This window comes from Cherax quadricarinatus, chromosome 50 (genome assembly GCF_038502225.1).
Source record: "Cherax quadricarinatus isolate ZL_2023a chromosome 50, ASM3850222v1, whole genome shotgun sequence".
Lineage (NCBI taxonomy): Eukaryota > Metazoa > Arthropoda > Malacostraca > Decapoda > Parastacidae > Cherax > Cherax quadricarinatus.
Window position 1 is genome coordinate 24,528,133 of NC_091341.1, and position 20,165 is coordinate 24,548,297.

The window sequence follows — 20,165 nt, forward strand, 5'->3', positions numbered from 1 at the left end:
TAGTAGAAGGTGGTAGTAGTAGTAGAAGGTAGTAGTAGTAGTAGAAGGTAGTAGTAGTAGTAGAAGGTAGTAGTAGTAGAAGGTAGTAGTAGTAGAAGGTAGTAGTAGTAGAAGGTAGTAGTAGTAGAATGTAGTAGTAGTAGAAGGTAGTAGTAGTAGTAGAAGGTAGTAGTAGTAGTAGTAGAAGGTAGTAGTAGTAGAAGGTAGTAGTAGAAGGTAGTAGTAGAAGGTAGTAGTAGTAGAAGGTAGTAGTAGTAGAAGGTAGTAGTAGAAGGTAGTAGTAGTAGAAGGTAGTAGTAGTAGAAGGTAGTAGTAGTAGAAGGTAGAAGTAGAAGGTAGTAGTAGTAGTAGTAGTAGTAGTAGTAGAAAGTAGAAGGTAGTAGTAGTAGTAGAAGGTAGTAGTAGAAGAAGGTAGTAGTAGTAGTAGAAGGCAGTAGTAGTAGAAGGTAGTAGTAGTAGAAGGTAGTAGTCACAATATAAGATTATAATCTTGACCCTGAGTTACCCCTCTTAATGCTTTAGTTTACTGCCAAGTTACTAGATCCTCTGCAGGGAATTATAGAATAAAACTAAGTTTATATTTCCTGTTCAAGTATCTCAGTGTTGCAATCCAGAGGGGTAATGCTTGCATATATGATTAAGCACATGATCAAGCTGAGGAAATGCTCAAGACAAATAGTGCAGTTAATTTTAATTGTGTTTAAAATGCCATGCATTAAATGCCTACATTTGCAATTTACTGTGCTTAAGGGAGATTCTAAAGAAAAATTGCAAAGTTAGTGGACGAGTTTGGGAGTGTGTAAAGGTAGAAAGTTGAAAGTGAACATAGAAAAGAGTAAGGTGATGAGGGTATCAAATGATTTAGATAAAGAAAAATTGGATATCAAATTGGGGAGGAGAAGTATGGAAGAAGTGAATGTTTTCAGACATTTGGGAGTTGACGTGTCGGCAGATGGATTTATGAAGGATGAAGTTAATCGTAGAATTGATGAAGGAAAAAAGGCGAGTGGTGCGTTGAGGTATATGTGGAGACAAAAAACGTTATCTATGGAGGCAAAGAAGGGAATGTATGAAAGTATAGTAGTACCAACACTCTTATATGGGTGTGAAGCTTGGGTTGTAAATGCTGCAGCGAGGAGGCGGTTGGAGGCAGTGGAGATGTCCTGTCTAAGGGCAATGTGTGGTGCAAATATTATGCAGAAAATTCGGAGTGTGGAAATTAGGAGGTGTGGAGTTAATAAAAGTATTAGTCAGAGGGCTGAAGAGGGGTTGTTGAGGTGGTTTGGTCATTTAGAGAGAATGGATCAAAGTAGAATGACATGGAGAGTGTATAAATCTGTAGGGGAAGGAAGGCGGGGTAAGGGTCATTCTTGAAAAGGTTGGAGGGAGGAGGTAAAGGAGGTTTTGTGGGCGAAGGGCTTGGACTTCCAGCAAGCGTGCGTGAGCGTCTTAGATAGGAGCGAATGGAGACGAATGGTATTTGCGACCTGACAAGCTGTTGGAGTGTGAGCAGGGTAATGTTTAGTGAAGGAATTCAGGGAAACCGGTTATTTTTATATAGCCGGACTTGAGTCCTGGAAATGGGAAGTACAATGCTTGCACTTTAAAGGAGGGGTTTGGGATATTGGCAGTTTGGAGGGATATGTTGTGTATCTTTATACGTATATGCTTCTAAGCTGTTGTATTCTGAGCACCTCTACAAAAACAGTGATTATGTGTGAGTGAGGTGAAAGTGTTGAATGATGATGAAAGTATTTTCTTTTTGGGGATTTTCTTTCTTTTTGGGTCACCCTGCCTCGGTGGGAGACTGCCGACTTGTTGAAAAAAAAAAATGCATTTCACTGAATTTTGGCCCACTTTAAAAAAGGAGGGGGGGATGATGAGCCCTCCCATGGACTATTTGTACAATAACATGAAAATTAAAGTTTCTACCCTTGATGCCTTTGACTCAGCAGGGTTACACTTTATAAATAATACTATTACATGCTACAAATTTCATGATAAAACTTTACATATACCATTTACCAAAGAAAAAGAAATTTCCATCACTTAAGTGGCCTGAAAAAATGGAATAAAAAAAAAAAAAGGAACAGATGAACAAGATAAATTAATGCTACAATCAAACTCCTAAATTCATTAGATTTGATTATCTAGTGGTGGCTATTTTTTTTCAGGGTTGTTGCACGAGCCTTAAACTGATAACTTGCCAGAGGACCTCAAAATGTATTCAATTGTTTTCCCACACCCAAATCACTATGTTCACTCTTTCTTGTGAATCTCAAAATTACTTAGGTAAGGGTGATATTTAAAGAGAAATGTTCAATAAAACCAGAATGAGTCCAAACCTGAAATAAAATTTATTATGAAAACAATTTTGTACTATTCACAGGTCTTAGATTACAGTAAGTTCTAAGTTCACGTCACTTCATTATAATACTGATGAAAAAAAAACTGATTCCCAGCCGGGGCCACTGTCTGTGGCCCCGGCATATTCGTTTTTGAGCTGCGTGGTGGTAGGAGAGGTTCTTTACAGTTTTCGCCTTGCAAACATTTATTCCTTGATTTAACCTGTTACAATGAGTGCTAAATGTGCACCCCTGGTGTTTATATCAATTAAGCTACCTATCGATGACATTAAGTGAGGACTTACCTTATCAGGTAGTATTTAGGAGTATAAAACCTGTGAATCTGGAATTTAACTGTAAACTGATTCAAATATCTACATATAGCAAATTAAAATAACAAAGCAACATACCTCATGGTCATGTCTGTTTCAGGGTTGAGAGAAGCCTCAATCAAGGCAGTGCCATCAAGTCTCCGTTCTTTACATGGTGTTGAGTTTTTGCCACTGACTCGACAAACTTGGTAGAACATGTGTGGTCCTATCTTCTCTGAATCACACCCAACAAAAACTTGCACCACTGTAGATTTATTATAGCCAATCAACTGAAATAAAAGTTTATACAGTGGTACCTTGACTTACAAGTTTAATTCGTTCCATGACCGAGCTTGTAACTTAATTTGCTCGTATATTACATCAATTTTCCTCATTGAAATTAACTGAAATGCCATTAAACCGTTCCAGTCCCCCAAAAAACCACTCCAAATTTTTTTGTTACGGGTTTTACAATAAGAAAAATGTATTTTTTTTTTTTCAACAAACTGGTCCTATCCCACCAAGGCAGGGTGGTCAAAAAAGAAAAACGAAAGTTTCATTTTTTAAATTTAGTAATTTATACAAGAGAAGGGGTTACTAGCCCCTTGCCCCCGGCATTTTAGTCGCCTCTTACAACACGCATGGCTTACAGAGGAAGAATTCTGTTCCACTTCCCCATGGAGATAAGAGGAAATAAGAAAGAACTAGAAAGAAAATAGCAGAAAACCCAGAGGGGTGTGTATATACATGCTTGTATATGTATGTGTAGTGTGACCTAAGTGTAAGTAAAAGTAGCAAGACGTACCTGAAATATTGCATGTTTATGAGACAGAAAAAAGGACACCAGCAATCCTACCATCATGTAAAACCATTACAGGCTTTCGTTTTACACTCATTTGGCAGGACAGTAGTACCTCCCTGGGCGGTTGCTATTTACCAACCTACTACCTAAAAAAAATGTATTTATAAATAAGAAATATTGTATAAAACATAATAAAAAAGAATGTAAAGAAATAAACTGGCTTTATAAAGTGTATTTACCCTGGAGATCAGATGACTTGGGCTAACGGAAGATGCTGGTGGAGGTGGAGGGTGGAAAAGATAGGCAGAGGAGATTGGAAAAGATAGGCAGAGGAGTTTTCTTGGTGTTTCCTTACAATAAACTCACAGTCTCTCCTAGATTCCCAACATTTCTGGTGTTATAGCCTTTATCGACTCCTCCTACTTTAGTATGGTACATATAGTAGAAGTACTATGCTCATACTGCCTCGCCAAGTCGACTACACGCACACCTTGCTCGTGTTTTTCTATGATTTCTTGCTTTAATTCAATGGACATCATCCTTTTCCTCTTCTTAGCACTGTCCTTTGCACTTATTTTCTTAGGACCCATGGGTAGAAAATAGAAATTTGGCAAAATAACTGCAGAAAAAGCATAAAACACAAGCACAACACATGAGAGATGCTTCCACGATGAGGTAACCATGTGCACTGAACGAGTGAGATGCGGGATGCTGGGTGGATGTTGTGGCGTTCGCTGCACCAACTAGTGGCGGTGTATCTGAAGCTCACTTGTAACTCGGATTTTGGCTCACAACTCAAAGCTAAAAATCGACTGATCGACGGCTCATAACTTGGAAAACTCGTAAGTTGGGGCACTCGTAAGCCAAGGTACCACTATATACAGTATCTCATTCCAGGTCAAATACAGGTCAGGTTCTGGGCTACTGCTGTGAAGCAAAAATTGCTGTAAAGTGAAACATAGCCTTATTTTTAACTTTCAAATGTATATAATAGCTGGTAAAATGTTTACACAATCATATAGTAAGTGAGCAATAGAGCTAGGCTAAAAAACATGCATATGCAGTTCCCATATCACTTACCTGAAAATATTTTTGTACTTAGCTTATAGTGAGTGGTGAATATATTTATGTACTGTAGGGAAGTTTTTATTGCATTTATGGATTTAGAAAAGGCATATGATAGAGTAGATAGAGGAGCAATGTGGCAGATGTTGCAAGTATATGGAATAGGTGGTAAGTTATTAAATGCTGTAAAGAGTTTTTATGAGGATAGTGAGGCTCAGGTTAGGGTGTGTAGAAGAGAGGGAGAATACTTCCCGGTAAAAGTAGGTCTTAGACAGGGATGTGTAATGTCACCATGGTTGTTTAATATATTTATAGATGGGGTTGTAAAGGAAGTAAATGCTAGGGTGTTCGGGAGAGGGGTGGGATTAAATTTTGGGGAATCAAATTGAAAATGGGAATTGACACAGTTACTTTTTGCTGATGATACTGTGCTTATGGGAGATTCTAAAGAAAAATTGCAAAGGTTAGTGGATGAGTTTGGGAATGTGTGTAAAGGTAGAAAGTTGAAAGTGAACATAGAAAAGAGTAAGGAGATGAGGGTATCAAATAATTTAGATAAAGAAAAATTGGATATCAAATTGGGGAGGAGGAGTATGGAAGAAGTGAATGTTTTCAGATATACTTGGGAGTTGACGTGTGGGCGGATGGATTTATGAAGGATGAGGTTAATCATAGAATTGATGAGGGAAAAAAGGTGAGTGGTGCGTTGAGGTATATGTGGAGTCAAAAAACGTTATCTATGGAGGCAAAGAAGGGAATGTATGAAAGTATAGTAGTACCAACACTCTTATATGGGTGTGAAGCTTGGGTGGTAAATGCAGCAGCGAGGAGACGGTTGGAGGCAGTGGAGATGTCCTGTTTAAGGGCATGTGTGGTGTAAATATTATGCAGAAAATTCGGAGTGTGGAAATTAGGAAAAGGTGTGGAGTTAATAAAAGTATTAGTCAGAGGGCAGAAGAGGGGTTGTTGAGGTGGTTTGGTCATTTAGAGAGAATGGATCAAAGTAGAATGACATGGAAAGCATATAAATCTATAGGGGAAGGAAGGAGGGGTAGGGGTCATCCTTGAAAGGGTTGGAGAGAGGGGGTAAAGGAGGTTTTGTGGGCAAGGGGCTTGGACTTCCAGCAAGCGTGCGTGAGCGTGTTAGATAGGAGTGAATGGAGACGAATGGTACTTGGGACCTGACGATCTGTTGGAGTGTGAGCAAGGTAATATTTAGTGAAGGGATTCAGGGAAACCTGTTATTTTCATATAGTCGGACTTGAGTCCTGGAAATGGGAAGTACAATGCCTGCACTTTAAAGGAGGGGTTTGGGATAGTGGCAGTTTGGAGGGATATGTTGTGTATCTTTATACGTATATGCTTCTAAACTGTTGTATTCTGAGCACCTCTGCAAAAACAGTGATAATGTGTGAGTGTGGTGAAAGTGTTGAATGATGATGAAAGTATTTTCTTTTTGGGGATTTTCTTTCTTTTTTGGGTCACCCTGCCTCGGTGGGAGACGGCCGACTTGTTGAAAAAAAAAAAACTGTAGGAAGCCTGAATAAACGAAGAACAGGTATAATTGAAAACGGCTTCATTAATGAAATGCTGTACAGTGTAACCTGCCTGTAAACAGCAGATTCACACAACAATAGTTATGTTCCTGAAACTTCATTTTAAGTAAAAATCTATGGTATGTGAAGTGAAGAACTTGCAAGAAAAATAGGATTACATTCTTCACTTAAATCTTTACTTAACCTTTAAACTGTCCAAACGTAGATCTACTTTTTTTCAACATTTCAATGTAAAAAAATGTAGATCTTCTTTTTGTTTTTTACATTTGAAAACGTGTAAAAAAACTGATCTACGTTTTTTTTGTTATATTTGAAAATATGTAAAAAAAACGTAGATATACTTTTGGAGCACTACGCATGTGAACATAGTTCTGCTTGGACAGTTTAAGGGTTAAATAAGGCAAAGGCAAAGGCAAAGGCAAAGGCAAAGGCAAAGGCAAAGGCAAAGGCAAAGGCAAAGGCAAAGGCAAAGGCAAAGGCAAAGGCAAAGGCAAAGGCAAAGGCAAAGGCAAAGGCAAGGCAAGGCAAGGCAAGGCAAGGCAAGGCAAGGCAAGGCAAGGCAAGGCAAGGCAAGGCAAGGCAAGGCAAGGCAAGGCAAGGCAAGGCAAGGCAAGGCAAGGCAAGGCAAGGCAAGGCAAGGCAAGGCAAGGCAAGGCAAGGCAAGGCAAGGCAAGGCAAGGCAAGGCAAGGCAAGGCAAGGCAAGGCAAGGCAAGGCAAGGCAAGGCAAGGCAAGGCAAGGCAAGGCAAGGCAAGGCAAGGCAAGGCAAGGCAAGGCAAGGCAAGGCAAGGCAAGGCAAGGCAAGGCAAGGCAAGGCAAGGCAAGGCAAGGCAAGGCAAGGCAAGGCAAGGCAAGGCAAGGCAAGGCAAGGCAAGGCAAGGCAAGGCAAGGCAAGGCAAGGCAAGGCAAGGCAAGGCAAGGCAAGGCAAGGCAAGGCAAGGCAAGGCAAGGCAAGGCAAGGCAAGGCAAGGCAAGGCAAGGCAAGGCAAGGCAAGGCAAGGCAAGGCAAGGCAAGGCAAGGCAAGGCAAGGCAAGGCAAGGCAAGGCAAGGCAAGGCAAAAAAAAAAAAAAAACTTAAAATTCAAAAGAAATACTATATTGCCTAAAATTCTGATTGCTGATTGTGATGTGTTAATATGGCTTTGTGCAATACCTATACAATCATATAGAGAGCAGTATCAAATTTTAAGTAAAAGATTGAAGATCTTCACAACTTGACAATCAACAAGTGCTGATATTTCAAGCTTATGTTCTAATACATCTTTATTAGTATGATTTGCAATTTTTTCAAAATTTATATACAAGTACAACTGTTCAAAATGCTGTGCACATTATGAGCTACATATATACTATATCACTAATAACTACATGGATATATTACTTTAACCCAGTGTAATATTTTGTATGAAGATCTTTGAATTACCTTAACTGTTGGATGACCAATTCCTGCTCTGTCTTTAACAGCACCCCTGGATCCTTCAGTTTGGTAGCGTGCACGGTGTTGCTCCTCTGGTTGCGACAAGAGTTTTAACTCCATTGTGCCATCAGAGGAGCAAGGCGACAGTTCAGAATTTAGAGGAAGATGGGTGTGTGGGGTGCTTGATTTTAATATCTTGTTACTATGGCCACATGGTTGTGGAGGTCCATCTACACACAGTAATGAGGCTCTACAGGTACCTCTACTCCGCCTGTAAAGGAGATCAGTTGCCAGTATCTGTTAATGGTTCCAGAAATCAGTGGTCCTATTGTGCAACCTCAGACCAGGCTTCCTAAATTGTCAGCTTCGTGCCATGTCTGATATATTGTTATTATAATCATACTTAAAATAATATTTTCATTAGTGTTTGTTTGTTGTTAATTTTTTAGTTGCTCAATATATTCATTAGGCTTACTATTACAATGTCAATTTTTTTTGATAACTAGTAGGTTTTATATACATATGCTTTATTTTCTTTGGTAACTTACACCTAAATAAATTCATTAGTACAATATTAGTTTGTTATTATGATCAAGTGATTTTACTAACTGATAAATATGTTTGAAAATAGAATAAATAGTTTTCAGTGGATGTACTGTTGGAGTGTGACCAAGGTACCTATTGAAGGGATTCATGGAAAGCAGCTAGCCAGACTCGAGACCTGGAGGTAGGAAGAGCAGTTAGATTAGGTTAGGTAAGTTTCGTCAGGAAACAGGACAAGTGTTTCCTGAAGTGGGTCTTAGTCACACAAAGACCTGCCACAGTGTCTGCACTCTGAAGGAGGTATGATGACATTGCAGTTGAAGGGTAATTCGATTTGTGAGGTCAGCACACTTCTGGCAAGACAGTGACTGAACTGATGATCTCCTGCCAGGCAGGGTCACCCTGCCCTGACAGAAGATGGCCATTGAAGTAAAAAAAAAATGTTATGTACAATATTATTGAGTATACTACATCTACTTTCTTTCTTCCAACAAACCGGCCGTATCCTACTAAGGCAGGGTAGCCCAAAAAGAAAAACGAAAATTTCTCTTTTTAAATTTAGTAATTTATACAGGAGAAGGGGTTACTAGCCCCTTGCTCCTGGCATTTTAGTCGCCTCTTACAACACGCATGGCTTACGGAGGAAGAATTCTGTTCCACTTCCCCATGGAGATAAGAGGAAATAAACAAGAACAAGAACTAGTTTAGTTGTAGCTACAGTTAGAGTAAGAGGTAGATGGGAAAAGAGGAAGGTGGCAACAACAAGTAAGAGGGAGGTGAAAGTGTATAAACTAAGGGAGGAGGAAGTTCGGGTGAGATATAAGCGACTATTGGCAGAAAGGTGGGCTAGTGCAAAGATGAGTAGTGGGGGGGTTGAAGAGGGTTGGAATAGTTTTAAAAATGCAGTATTAAAGGGGATATCTCCATCAGAGGTACACCTGTAGCTATTAGAAACCCTAACAAGATTTTGGGATATGAAATAGACAAGCTGCTCCATTCAACATCTCATGTAACTAAAAAGATCAACATAGCCAAAGCCGGTCTTAGCAGTCTCTTTCGATTCAATCAAGCCCCTCAACATGTCAAAAAACATCTGTATAAAATGATAATAAGACCTATACTCGAATATCCTTGTGTCCCAATGTCATTAACAACGAAGACCAACATGCTACGGTTACAAAGGGTCCAGAACAGAGCTCTTCGCTTCATTACCGATACCAGGAGGAGAGACAGAGTTAAAATGGCAGATTTACACGTGCAACAAGATATTACTGCCATAAATGTACGCCTTGACACCCTAAAAAAGAAACAACTCTATACAATGCAAGAACTATACATGCCAGATAGAGAACATCCTATACAAGTGGTAAATACCACGGATTATATCATCAATACTCCTCCTCACAGGACTCAAAGAATGACTCTCCCACAGAGGGTCTGTCGTTTTATCCATAAAGATGATTACCATTGACCCATGATATTGAGCAACCTCCCTGATGAAGAAGATTGGGTAACACCAGAACCCTTCTATGTATACTGAGAAAATCATCGCCCCCAACTAGGGAGACATCTTATATAACAATCTAATGTAAAAATTATGCTATTTACTATGGCTGGACACCACCTGTAAGAAGCCATTGTCACATAATTCTATAAACTGGCCAGAAAATTACTGCCTTCATTGTCGCATAAATATCCGTTGTGCAATCGCAAAAAAAAAAAAGCAATTGCAACTTGTATAATTACTACCAATTCAGAGTCATGTACTTATATATCTGTTATATCTATGTGACTCTGATGGGTTAGTATTATATCCCTTAAAGAATATCTTATCATTTCACATACACTTTTTAAATTACACCAAAGTGGTTGGGCCACTTACCTTTTATATCCTACCTCTCTCCCCCCTCCCACCCTTATCCAATATTTCTATCCTTACCCATCCTTCTTCCTTACCCATCTTACCAAAGCTCTGGTCATAAGAAGAAGTATTAGAATGTGGGGCAGAGGTTTGTGGTTATAGGAGGGTGGGGGCAGGAGGAAAGAGGAGTGATTGGTGGAATGATGAAGTAAAGGGTGTGATAAAAGAGAAAAAGGTAGCTTATGAGAGGTTTTTACAAAGCAGTAGTGTTATAAGAAGAGCAGAGTACAGTGGACCCCCGCTTAACCCTTTGACTGTTTCAGGCCCCTTTCTGAAACTGTCATTCTATGTCGCTCAATTTTTGAAAAAAAAAAAAAAAATTTCTTATGAAATGATAGAGAATCTTTTCCCGATGGTAATGACACCAAAAGTTCGAAATTTGGTTGAAAACTCATGGAATTATGCTCCCGCGAAGTTAGCGGTCTCGGCGACATATGCATATCGGCGATTTCGCCGACTTTGAGCCCTATTTTCAGCCAATTCCATTGTTCCAGTTGACCAAACTCATAGCTATTTCTTTAGAACTCCATTTTATCTATCAGCTGAGTACAAGAAACCTCCCATTTACTAATTTGGACTACCCAATATGGTGGTCAGAAATTGGCAATTTGGCCAATTTCATGCAAACTAAAAAAGATGCCAATTTCAAAATAGGGTCCAGAATAAACAAGGCAGACATTCGTGGCACTAAAATAACATATGCTCTGTTCATTAGTCACATCTCTAGGCCCCTCTTATATTATTATTGCTTTCTATTTTGATTTTTTATTCATACAAAAAAATACAAAATTTACTGTTATGCAGACTACTGCATTATTGTAAAAATGGTATAAATAATATCAGTGCACTAGTGAAAGAATATTAGACTCTCCAGTTGATGTGTATTGGACGTGTGGTGTGATTTATTTACTCCTGAACATTGGTAAAAATTGAACATTTCCGCTATTTTGAGCTCAGTTTCAAGGTCGTTTTCATCTTCAAAGTAATGAAAATTATCTCTATTTCTGTAATATGTTTTCCATTTTACCACCTAAGACCATGAAAACGCGAATACAACGATAAATACTATACGAAAATACACCTCAAAGTCGGCGTTTTATTCCAAAAAAACGATCACAGTTTTTTTTTTCTCTATACGCAATGTGTGCTGCAGGATTTTTTTTGTGTGTTGCACACTGACCACACAGACCCATTCTCTCACATGTGGGCCTACCAGCTTTTTCCCGCTTGATTTGAAGCCGCTAGAATTATTGAGTATATATACGTCAGAAACATTGGCTCGTAAGACGTATTTATACGTCGAAAACAGTCAAAGGGTTAACGATCACCTCCCAATGCGACCAATTATGTAAGTGCCTTTATGTAAGTGCGTTTGTACGTGTATGTTTGGGGGTCTGAAATGGACTAATCTACTTCACAATATTCATTATGGGAACAAATTTGGTCAGTACTGGCACCTGAACATACTTCTGGAATGAAAAAATATCGTTAAACGGGGGTCCATTGTATATGGAGAGTAAAAGAAAGGTGAAGAGAGTGGTGAGAGAGTGCAAAAGGAGAGCAGATGATAGAGTGGGAGAGGCACTGTCAAGAAATTTTAATGAAAATAAGAAAAAATTTTGGAGTGAGTTAAACAAGTTAAGAAAGCCTAGGGAAAGTATGGATTTGTCAGTTAAAAACAGAGTAGGGGAGTTAGTAGATGGGGAGAGGGAGGTATTAGGTAGATGGCGAGAATATTTTGAGGAACTTTTAAATGTTGAGGAAGAAAGGGAGGCGGTAATTTCATGCACTGGCCAGGGAGGTATACCATCTTTTAGGAGTGAAGAAGAGCAGAATGTAAGTGTGGTGGAGGTACGTGAGGCATTACGTAGAATGAAAGGGGGTAAAGCAGCTGGAACTGATGGGATCATGACAGAAATGTTAAAAGCAGGAGGGGATATAGTGTTGGAGTGGTTGGTACTTTTGTCTAATAAATGTATGAAAGAGAGGAAGGTACCTAGGGATTGGCAGAGAGCATGTATAGTCCCTTTATATAAAGGGAAAGGGGACAAAAGACATTGTAAAAATTATAGAGGAATAAGTTTACTGAGTATACCAGGAAAAGTATACGGTAGTGTTATAACGGAAAGAATTAGAGGTAAGACAGAATGTAGGATTGCGGATGAGCAGGGAGGCTTCAGAGTGGGTAGGGGATGTGTAGATCAAGTGTTTACACTGAAGCATATATGTGAACAGTATTTAGATAAAGGTAGGGAAGTTTTTATTGCATTTATGGATTTAGAAAAGGCATATGATAGAGCGGATAGAGGAGCAATGTGGCAGATGTTGCAAGTATATGGAATAGGTAGTAAGTTACTAAATGCTGTAAAGAGCTTTTATGAGGATAGTGAGGCTCAGGTTAGGGTATGTAGAAGAGAGGGAGAATACTTCCCGGTAAAAGTAGGTCTTAGACAGGGATGTGTAATGTCACCATGGTTGTTTAATATATTTATAGATGGGGTTGTAAAAGAAGTAAATGCTAGGGTGTTCGGGAGAGGGGTGGGATTAAATTATGGGGAATCAAATTCAAAATGGGAATTGACACAGTTACTTTTTGCTGATGATACTGTGCTTATGGGAGATTCTAAAGAAAAATTGCAAAGGTTAGTGGATGAGTTTGAGAATGTGTGTAAAGGTAGAAAGTTGAAAGTGAACATAGAAAAGAGTAAGGTGATGAGGGCATCAAATGATTTAGATAAAGAAAAATTGGATATCAAATTGGGGAGAAGTATGGAAGGAGTGAATGTTTTCAGATACTTGGGAGTTGACGTGTCAGCGGATGGATTTATGAAGGATGAGGTTAATCATAGAATTGATGAGGGAAAAAAGGTGAGTGGTGCGTTGAGGTATATGTGGAGTCAAAAAACGTTATCTATGGAGGCAAAGAAGGGAATGTATGAAAGTATAGTAGTACCAACACTCTTATATGGATGTGAAGCTTGGGTGGTAAATGCAGCAGTGAGGAGACGGTTGGAGGCAGTGGAGATGTCCTGTCTAAGGGCAATGTGTGGTGTAAATATTATGCAGAAAATTCAGAGTGTGGAAATTAGGAGAAGGTGTGGAGTTAATAAAAGCATTAGTCAGAGGGCAGAAGAGGGGTTGTTGAGGTGGTTTGGTCATTTAGAGAGAATGGATCAAAGTAAAATGACATGGAAAGCATATAAATCTATAGGGGAAGGAAGGAGGGGTAGGGGTCGTCCTCGAAAGAGTTGGAAAGAGGGGGTAAAGGAGGTTTTGTGGGCGAGGGGCTTGGACTTCCAGCAAGCGTGCATGAGCGTGTTAGATAGGAGTGAATGGAGACGAATGATACTTGGGACCTGACGATCTGTTGGAGTGTGAGCAGGGTAATATTTAGTGAAGGGATTCAGGAAAACCGGTTATTTTCATATAGTCGGACTTGAGTCCTGAAAATGGGAAGTACAATGCCTGCACTTTAAAGGAGGGGTTTGGGATATTGGCAGTTTGTAGGGATATGTTGTGTATCTTTATATGTGTATGCTTCTAGACTGTTGTATTCTGAGCACCTCTGCAAAAACAGTGATAATGTGCGAGTGTGGTGAAAGTGTTGAATGATGATGAAAGTATTTTCTTTTTGGGGATTTTCTTTCTTTTTTGGGTCACCCTGCCTCGGTGGGAGACGGCCGACTTGTTGGAAAAAAAAAAAAAAAAAAAAAAAAAACTGCAAAAACAGTGATAATGTGCGAGTGTGGTGAAAGTGTTGAATGACGATGAAAGTATTTTTCTTTTTGGGGATTTTCTTTCTTTTTTGGGTCACCTTGCCTCGGTGGGAGACAGCCGACTTGTTGAAGAAAAAAAAAAAAAACTCGAAAGAAAATAGAAGAAAACCCAGAGGGGAGTATATATATATGCTTGTAAATGTATGTGTAGAGACGTACCTGAAATCTTGCATGTTTATGAAACAGACAAAAGACACCAGCAATCCTACCATCATGTAAAACAATTACAGGCTTTCATTTTACACTCACTTGGCAGAACGGTAGTGCCTCCCTGGGCAGTTGCTGTCTACCAACCTACTACCTATAAGAGTGTACTACATGTATGTATACATTAATTGGCTTTAGTGGGAGTATAAGAAGCAATTTTTTCTATACATGTGTGTTGGAAGTATTGTAAATAAAACTCTTAACCTAAACCTGTAAAATTCATGTAAATAACAAAAAAGAAAAAATAAAGGAAAAAAAAATAGGACAGAGAAAAAGAAAAATAGAAACTTAGTCATAATTATTTATTCAATTGTTGTCTTGTCAGAAGCTTGCTGACATCCCAGTCGAGGTGAACCGCTGAATCAAATCACCACCACCACCCCTCCTTTCGGGTGTAGGCACTATTTCCCACCTCAATGACTCTGTCCAGCTAACCATTTTACCCTGAAACCCTTCATGTTACCTCGCTCACACTCCAACAGTGTTCTGAGTTATAAAATCCATCTGCCACCACACACTGATCTAACACAATCACATAAACCTGTTGGATATTCAAGTCCTTAGTACTCAAAGCCTCCTTTACCCCGTCCCTCCAACCCATCCTGGGACAATTCCTACCCCCCCCTTCTCAGATTTATATACCTTCTAAGTCATCTTATTCTGCTCCATCCTCTCTAACTCCTTAAGCCACCTCAATACTAATCCCTCCTCAGCCCTCTGAATATTTTTGGTAACCTCACACTGTCTTCTCATCTCCATGTTCAAAATCCTCTGTATAATATTCATGGTACTACCACCTCCCTTTTTTACCCAGCTCTCTACCATTTTGTTTACAGGCTCTCTCTATTTTTCATGCTCTCTACCTTTCTCACTCCAGTTGTGACTTGACAATGGTCCAAGATGGACCAAAGTGTCATAAGGCTCCTCTCCTAATTGAGTTTTTTGATGAGCAATGACATTCTAGTCCATGCAGGATCATTGGAAGTGAAGATCACAGAGCAAGACATGGAATAGTCAGTTCAGTAGGTGAAGAGACTTTATAATGGTGCTTCAAAACTGCAGCATTTTCAAGTTTGCTAACCTTCCTATGGTGTAGAAATATGCCTAGTTGGACGAATCTTATTGTGGCTAGCTGGTCTAGTGGCTAACGCGACGGGCTGGAGTTTTGAGACTCTCTGACCGCGGGTTCAATCCCGCCCGTGGTATGGTTTGTTTGCAATCGTGTCATTACGATTTTGTGAGTCATGTTGAACTTTTAACTTGTAGACTGCTGTGATTTGTTAAAAATCACATTGACATTCTATATCCATGAAATATCAGGGTTATTTAAATTCATCAGTTTATAATAGTAATTAACACTGCACTGTAGTTCATCGGAGTTCCTTTATTAATGGAAAAAATAAGGAATCACATACAAAATTTTTGAAGCTGATTAAACTTGCATCTTCATGTTTATTATTACTATCTTAATACATTATTAACAATTTATTATACATATGAGGGTACACTGAGTACAAACTCATCTTCAACAAGTTATGTTTCCTACCATTTGCCAGCCCTTAATCAGCAACAAATACAAAGACACTTACTGAAATGGGTTTAATGAGGAGAGAAGAGAAACATCACGAAAGGAGACAAGTGGAGGTATTGAATGAATTTTAGTAGTTCCTCTGGAGGCAGGTAGTTCCTGAGCTTCCTCTCCTCCCAAATCCACATGCAGATTCTTGTCATAGGTGTTAACCTTGTTCTCGACCACCTGTGATCAGAGGGGGGAGGGGGATAGAAACCTTAAAACTGTGAAAAAGATTTATTCAGCATTTCGTCTGGCAGTAAACTATCAGACATAAGTGGCTTGGTAACAAAGGTAAACTACAGCCATTCCATACTACAAGTGGTAAGTAGTTAAAAAACTGGCTACCCAACATTTGTACAAGATTTATTTTCTACGAATGTGGATGGAATGTATAAATATATAATCCAAGTTTCTATGTCTTGCTTCCACAAGTCTTTACCAAACAAGAAAAAATACATAACCAATATCGTATAACACAAAATACAGTACACCCTCATTTAATGCAAAAGTTAAGTTTCTGAAAACTGGCATCAGATTTAAAATAGCATTTAAATGATGTGATAACTTAATACAGGTACAACACTGATTTTCCAGCTGGTATAACTAGTATTTTGCCAGACCAACAGAGGTCACAAAAATTTTTCAACAATATACCTCTGACCCACTATGGCCAACTGGAAACTCAAATTAACCATCAGCATTAATGAAGCAGGCTTATTTATTACTGTACTTACATAGAATGTTGCAGTATTATTATGCCCAATGTATTAAATTTTAGAATTTTACTGGAACTGCGGGTCTGGAAGTTGAGGGCTGTCAAAATTACTGTCTGTTTCATAGGTGATTATGTATCTCACATTGGATCTGTGATGTTATGGGGAGGACATCTGGGGTACTTGAAGTTGAAATCACAGGACTTTTAGATAAAGGCCTACTGCTATGACACACATTCTTCTTGGTTATCTTTTCAAATATTTCTAATGTTTCATGTGTTTTGAGCATTCCCTGTGTAATTTTTCATACGTCAATTAAAAATTAATTACATCTTTTGTCACAAAGGAATGTTGTTCTAGCCCCTTTGATTAATTAACCTGACAATTCAATTAACTTGCCATAGATATGGCTATTGAAAAGTTTCTCGTATAACTATTAACTCTAGCCATAGCTAAGGTTGTTAGAAAACTATGCTAAGAATTACACAAAATCAAGGGATCACTACCAGCAACCGCAGTGTAAACAATACTAGTGAACATACAATGCCATCTGTGGTTGCCCAGTAAATTAGTCTGGCAAAAAAATTGTCTCATAATTTTGTCCAGACTAATAGGTGCCAGATGCACTGTTGCTGGCATATCAGTGTTGTACCATTACTATAACAAGAGCAGCCAATGGCAGGAGATTTGTCTGTACATCTTCTCTCATTTTATTAGTCAAATAAGCATTATTTTGCCTTGTATAGTCAAGTTTGAGGAATCAGTAGAATAATTAATATTTGGCTGAGTTGTTTACTTCACATCAGTGAAGTAGTTTACTGTACCTCCATTACAAAAAAATACTCAAATACTTATTCACTTTTTATTATCACTCACCAACATATTCAACAATTTAAGAAATACAGCTAGAGTAGGTACACTGATGTTGAAGACCCAGGAATGCATTACATATTAGTGTAATTATGGTAATTTATAATACTAGATTACTAACCGTCAGGATTAGGTGGGAGATAGGGGAATGGGGGTTATAGGGGCAAGGGGAGGATGAGAAATGCTACTTGTGGCTTGGCGAGCAGATTGTAAATCTACAGCATAGGTTAATCAAAATTTTGCACCTACACTGATGCTATACTACATCTTCCACGCTTCAGGATCATCATATCAATCACTTTAGAGCATTAAGTTATATTAATTCAACAGTGTCAAGACAAAATTGCAAAGTCCAATTTTGCCTTAAGAGAGGGTTTACTGTAATTTACTCAAGAAAAAATCAACTATCAAAGGGAGATTAAGTGAACTAAATTTTGGATTTTGAAGTATAATCAGCTGTAGTACCGGGTTCAAAATTATTAACTGATTATGGCATCTTCTTCCTATTTTACACTGCTATTAAGTAACCTTGGATACAATATTTTATTCTGGTGGAAATGATAGTTTTAACTTTTTTAAATACATGGGTGAGGTGCATTACATGAATATAATAATAATAGATTTTTGAATCACATTATTTTCTCTAAACTCAAGACTCTCATATTGCTAAAACTTTTAAGCATGAAACAAATGCCCAACTCTTACAGGCTCATCCCTTATAATTTTAAAGTCAAGATATTCATTATATATCAAAGAGAATCTGATATAAATATAAATGTGTATATAAAGCAAACTGAGTTTAAATTATTATTATATTCAAAAAAATAAATGTTTAGAAAGATGTTTAGTGATTGGCAATACCTATTTTAAAAAAGTGAATAAATAAGTATACATAGCCTCGGTGGGAGACGGCCGACTTGTTGAAAAAAAAAAAAAAACATAGCATGATGAAGTGCACAACAAGAGCAATTTGTTAAGACTGCATTTGTGGATAACAGTTCGAGGGAAGACTTCTGCATGTACTGTTCTTAGAGGAGAAACTGATATGTCAGATTATAGAGGTAAGAGGAGGGTGGTGTAAAAGGAATATGGTAATCATGAATCACATTATGATAAGACCTTTATGAATTACAGAGCATTAGAATAGTTTGCTAACTATATACCTAAACAAAAAAGAAATTACCATTATTACTTCACTACAATCATTACCCACTTTCAGCTCCCTGAACAATTTGAAGCTATCAGTATCAATTTGCTATCGTGACTAATTTACTGTCATTTTAAAGATGTAATCAAAACATAACTAAATCATGAAGTCCATTAGCTTTAGTTCAAGCCATATCCATAATTCCAAGTCAAGAAAAATCAGAGGAAATTTTGATGAAAGGGAAAATATCCAACATTTAGGTCAAAAACTGGATGCTAAGTTCTTCATCAGCCACACACTCGGGCAGCTCAAATTACACCGCTACTGCAAGGTAGCTCAGTGTTGGCAGAGCTCATTATGGCCTCAAGGATCCAAAAATAAGAGCACAGTTAAACTTTCCTAATTTAATCATCTAAACCTAAAGCTAAATTTATTATGCAAACAAAATTAGGTGGTACAGTATTAGTGTATTATAGGGTGTTCTCAGTTTTAATTTAGTATGCTGAACAAGAAAGCAAACAATTATGATTTAATATAAGGCATAAAAGGCCCTTATATGTGAAGAAAAATGTGAATGAACAAGGAGGAGGAGGAGGAGCTAAAGGTTATAAAATATAATCCCTAGTAACATGTGGATATGCTCTACACTTCAGTATGATCAAGGAATTTATTCTGGTGTTCAAGAAACTTAGGAAACAAGACCAAAGTAATAATTTTTTGGCTGGAATTCCAAGAATAATCTTGGAAGAGAAGATTAAATGTTGCCAGGCACACTTCCACGTAGGATAGGTTTTCCTGTACATGTTAAAATGCCTCGTTATATTAAGCTGCTAAGAGATAACTTTTCTTCAAGATAAATTTTGAATATAAATACAGTACTGCATATGGTAGTGTTCAAATGTACAGGATTCTAGTAGAAGAGTACAGCACAGTACTGTAACACAATCCCTCAAAGCTTTAGCTATTTAAGAGTTACAAAGTAACAGGTGTAGTTCAACTCCAAGAAAAATTGAACATTGTGTGTGTTTTATTGTTTTTTGCAGGTTCCTCTATGGTCTCCTTCAGTTCTCTTACTTCCTCTTCCAGTTTTAGGGGTCTGTCTTCTGCTAAATTTGCCCTATTTACCTGTCCTGCAACATCTTCCCTGGCTTTGTTACATACTGCTACCGTTTCCTCCTGGAGGGAATTGATCACAGCATGAGAAGCACAAATATTCTTTGTACTAATAAAACCACAACCACATTTTTTTAGAGAGACCCTGAAAAAATATCCTAAACCTATGTACACCCATTACTTTCAATACTTAATCTTTAACTGTATAGTATTTAAAATGGCATACATGCAACCATACATCCACTAATACACACACCATGTCCCTCTTATTTATTGCTTACAGTTCTGATCTATCATGCTATGGTAATTTCTTATGGGAAGTTTTGTATTAATTACAATTGTATGGCAATATTTAAAGAAAATCTTGTCTTTCAACAAATCTTTGTATACCAAAGTTTTGCCTTTTGTTTATTATTATTTTTACAAAATTGCCTAATTGAAAATTTCTGCATACTGAATATCTAGTTTGCACCATGAAAATACTTTAATATATGCAGAGTTAAAGAAAATTGGCCCTAGAGGTTTAATGAATTAAGAAAAATATAGATTTATGACAAAACAAAATGCTATTATTATAATAAATACAGCACTGAAGCATTTATTAAGCTACAGTACTGTAGCTAGTAAACAGTCAGCACCCTGGGAGCAGAGAGCTGTGATGCATGCATGCAGCCATGGGATATACTGATGAAATGCAGATGCTATAGTGAAAAGTGGGAATAACTCTTGGTTAAGTCAGACTCCAAACAACTGTTAGTCAAAAAAATAAAAATAAGAGGATTTTAATTTAACAGTCCTGTGAAAAAG

At 38.0% G+C, this 20,165-nt stretch overlaps 1 protein-coding gene across 6 annotated transcripts in view; it reads right to left on the reverse strand.

Annotated features, from left to right (window-relative positions):
- LOC128695392 (nuclear factor of activated T-cells 5-like) overlaps window positions 1–20,165 on the reverse strand; it is a 122,709-nt gene that overhangs the window by 46,469 nt on the left and 56,075 nt on the right. For all 6 annotated transcript variants that reach the window (XM_070095544.1, XM_070095543.1, XM_070095547.1 and 3 more), the window contains 3 exons: window positions 15,532–15,698; window positions 7,502–7,766; window positions 2,756–2,946 (listed from right to left, as the gene is read on the reverse strand). In XM_070095544.1, coding sequence (XP_069951645.1) covers window positions 2,756–2,946; window positions 7,502–7,766; window positions 15,532–15,698 — 623 coding nt within the window. The remainder of the gene's footprint in view (window positions 1–2,755; window positions 2,947–7,501; window positions 7,767–15,531; window positions 15,699–20,165) is intronic.